The sequence below is a fragment of the Cyprinodon variegatus genome, unplaced genomic scaffold (assembly GCF_000732505.1).
Source record: "Cyprinodon variegatus isolate N-32 unplaced genomic scaffold, C_variegatus-1.0 Scaffold1179, whole genome shotgun sequence".
In the NCBI taxonomy this organism is placed as follows: Eukaryota; Metazoa; Chordata; class Actinopteri; order Cyprinodontiformes; family Cyprinodontidae; genus Cyprinodon; species Cyprinodon variegatus.
The window spans coordinates 213,332-215,590 of record NW_015151632.1 but is presented as its reverse complement, the minus strand read 5'-3'; the positions used below and the strand labels follow the sequence as shown (position 1 = coordinate 215,590).

Genomic DNA, 2,259 nt, shown 5'->3' with positions numbered 1-2,259 from the left:
GACTGGCGGAGACTGATACCCACACAATTCTCCACAACAACTGATTTTTTTCTGCTACACCCGGCTACGCTGCTTCGCTTCTTCTTGTTTACTACTGGTGGTTGGCTTTGGTCGCAGTACCGCCACCTTCTGCTCTGGAGTGTAAACGCTTCGCCTATGAGAAAATGGAGCAGCGTATGAACCGAACGAAACACGCAAACTGAACCGAGACAGTCGAACCGAACGGTTCACTAATTAGGAACAATGACCCTAACCAAATCTGCAGTCATCTTTACCACTGCGGTAGAAGAGCATCCTGAAGTATTTCTGTCAGTGAGCCACCATGAGGGTTTGAGTGGCCTCTGAGGGGAACACTTACGTGGCGGGTAGAGGAACGCGTACGTCACGTGTCTCTCTGCTCTGTATGTGGAGCAGGACTGGCTGGAGGCGGGCGGGACTCGGGCGTCCGGCCTGAGGCAGTTGGTCAGAGCTTCAGGCAGAGGAGACGACTCTACCTGGAAAACCAGAGGAAGGAGGCTCAGGCACTGATGACCGTTGCTACTCTACCTTATCACTAGGGGGCATCAATGTCCCGCAGCAGAGAGTCCAAGGGACAGAGCGGTACCTGTATGCTGACAGTGTAGGACGTCCAGAGCGGCATGAGGAGAGTCTCGCTGTATCCGCTGATGTAGTCGCTGTGATGGAGGACGCTGTATTTGGCCCTGAAGAGGACAGCAGGGCGTCCATGGGGCAGGTTCCTGCTGTCTGAGGGACGGAGAACACAGAGGGACACGACACAGAGACGCACCACTGTAACAAGTCCGGTCTGTCCGAGTCAGACTGGAATAACAAACCCTCCTGAACTTCACCATAAATGTAAAGTTTTCCTGGGATGACCAACAGCAAGCAGAGCATCGCAGGGAAGAATAGAGACCATAGAAACATCCTTTGGTGTGAATCTGTCTAAAGGTGGTGGGTTAATCATCAAAGATAAAGGACCAGAGCTCTGAAAGACCAACATTCACTCATTTTAACTCTTTCCAGTGACTTTGGAGCAAACCATCGTCAGCCATTTCTCCTCACGACCACCATCCTCCATGTTTTAGGTGTTTCCCTGCCTCCACGCATCTGACCAGATTGAAAAGGTGATCAACAGGGTTTTGCTGCGTCTGATGGCTGCTGAGGACATAATGGGATCATTCAATCAGCTGTACTTCAGTGGAGAATCGTCTGAAACAGGAAGTGGGCCCTAAGGACCCTGGCGTAAAACATCTCAACATTTTACAACTTGTTTGGAAGGATGCTGAACAGAATGTGAAGCTATTCCCCTGATTCCTGTGAAAAAACTAGGAAAGAAGTTCTTTAATGGTGTTTGAAAGGAAGAACAACCGACCAATCACTGACAGGACTCTCAAACTGAGACAATAACAGCAGGGAAGCATGGTGGTGGCAGCATTATGCTGCGTGGAAGATGGCAGAGAAATCCTGGGAGAAACCCTGTTGGAGTGTAGCAGGAGAACCAGCAGGAGAACCACCCTGAACCACAGACAGTCTGGATGGATCAGATCAGAGCCGATCAATGACGTAGAATGGCCTAGATTAACAGATTACCCCCCCCACCCACCCACCTGCCCTGCTTTGTGTTGGTCTGCCTCATCAAATCCTGGTCCAATCATTTATTGTTGGGAAATGTGAAAAGTTCGAGGAGTGGGTTTGTTTTTCCAGCCTTCAGGGCTGCAGATGTTCTAACATCTCCAGAAACATCATAACAAACTGACCATCAATTGCTTGCCTCAATCGCCGGTTTAGCTCCTCCACTTTGTTCTGTAAGAGACAGAGCCAGAGTGACTCCAGGTTATAGCCTCGTACAAGGGTCACCTTTAAACCTCTCTGGCCCCTACTTTTTACACGCAACTGCAAAAAGATCGGAGATTGAAAACAATCTCTTGCCAGAGATCTTATGGAATCAGAAACACAGTGAAGCAGCAGAGCTGCGTCTCACTCCCGCAGTTCAACCCAGAGCGATAGAAAACAGGAGGCAGAGGATGGATGTTTGACCTTTGACCGTCTGAACTGGGGGGAGAGACTCCAGCTCTGCTGCAGAAAGCAACCAGGCAACACATGAGCTGTGGAGGACGCAGGACCAGAGCAGTTACTGAGGCATCTGGATGACCTGATCACAGACCAAGGTTCAGGTTCACAGGTTTTTATAAAACTGCTGTCTCACTGTTAACCAACTGTTAACCCACTGTTGACCAGCTGTTAACTTGCTGTTAACCC

The 2,259-nt window shown here is 49.8% G+C and overlaps 1 protein-coding gene across 1 annotated transcript in view; it reads right to left on the bottom strand.

Moving 5' to 3' along the window:
* enpp2 (ectonucleotide pyrophosphatase/phosphodiesterase 2) overlaps positions 1–2,259 on the bottom strand; it is a 36,654-nt gene that overhangs the window by 8,543 nt on the left and 25,852 nt on the right. The window contains exons 19-21 of the mRNA XM_015401067.1: positions 1,758–1,803; positions 605–744; positions 359–494 (exon numbers count right to left, since the gene is read on the bottom strand). Of these exons, the coding sequence (XP_015256553.1) occupies positions 359–494; positions 605–744; positions 1,758–1,803 (322 nt within the window). The remainder of the gene's footprint in view (positions 1–358; positions 495–604; positions 745–1,757; positions 1,804–2,259) is intronic.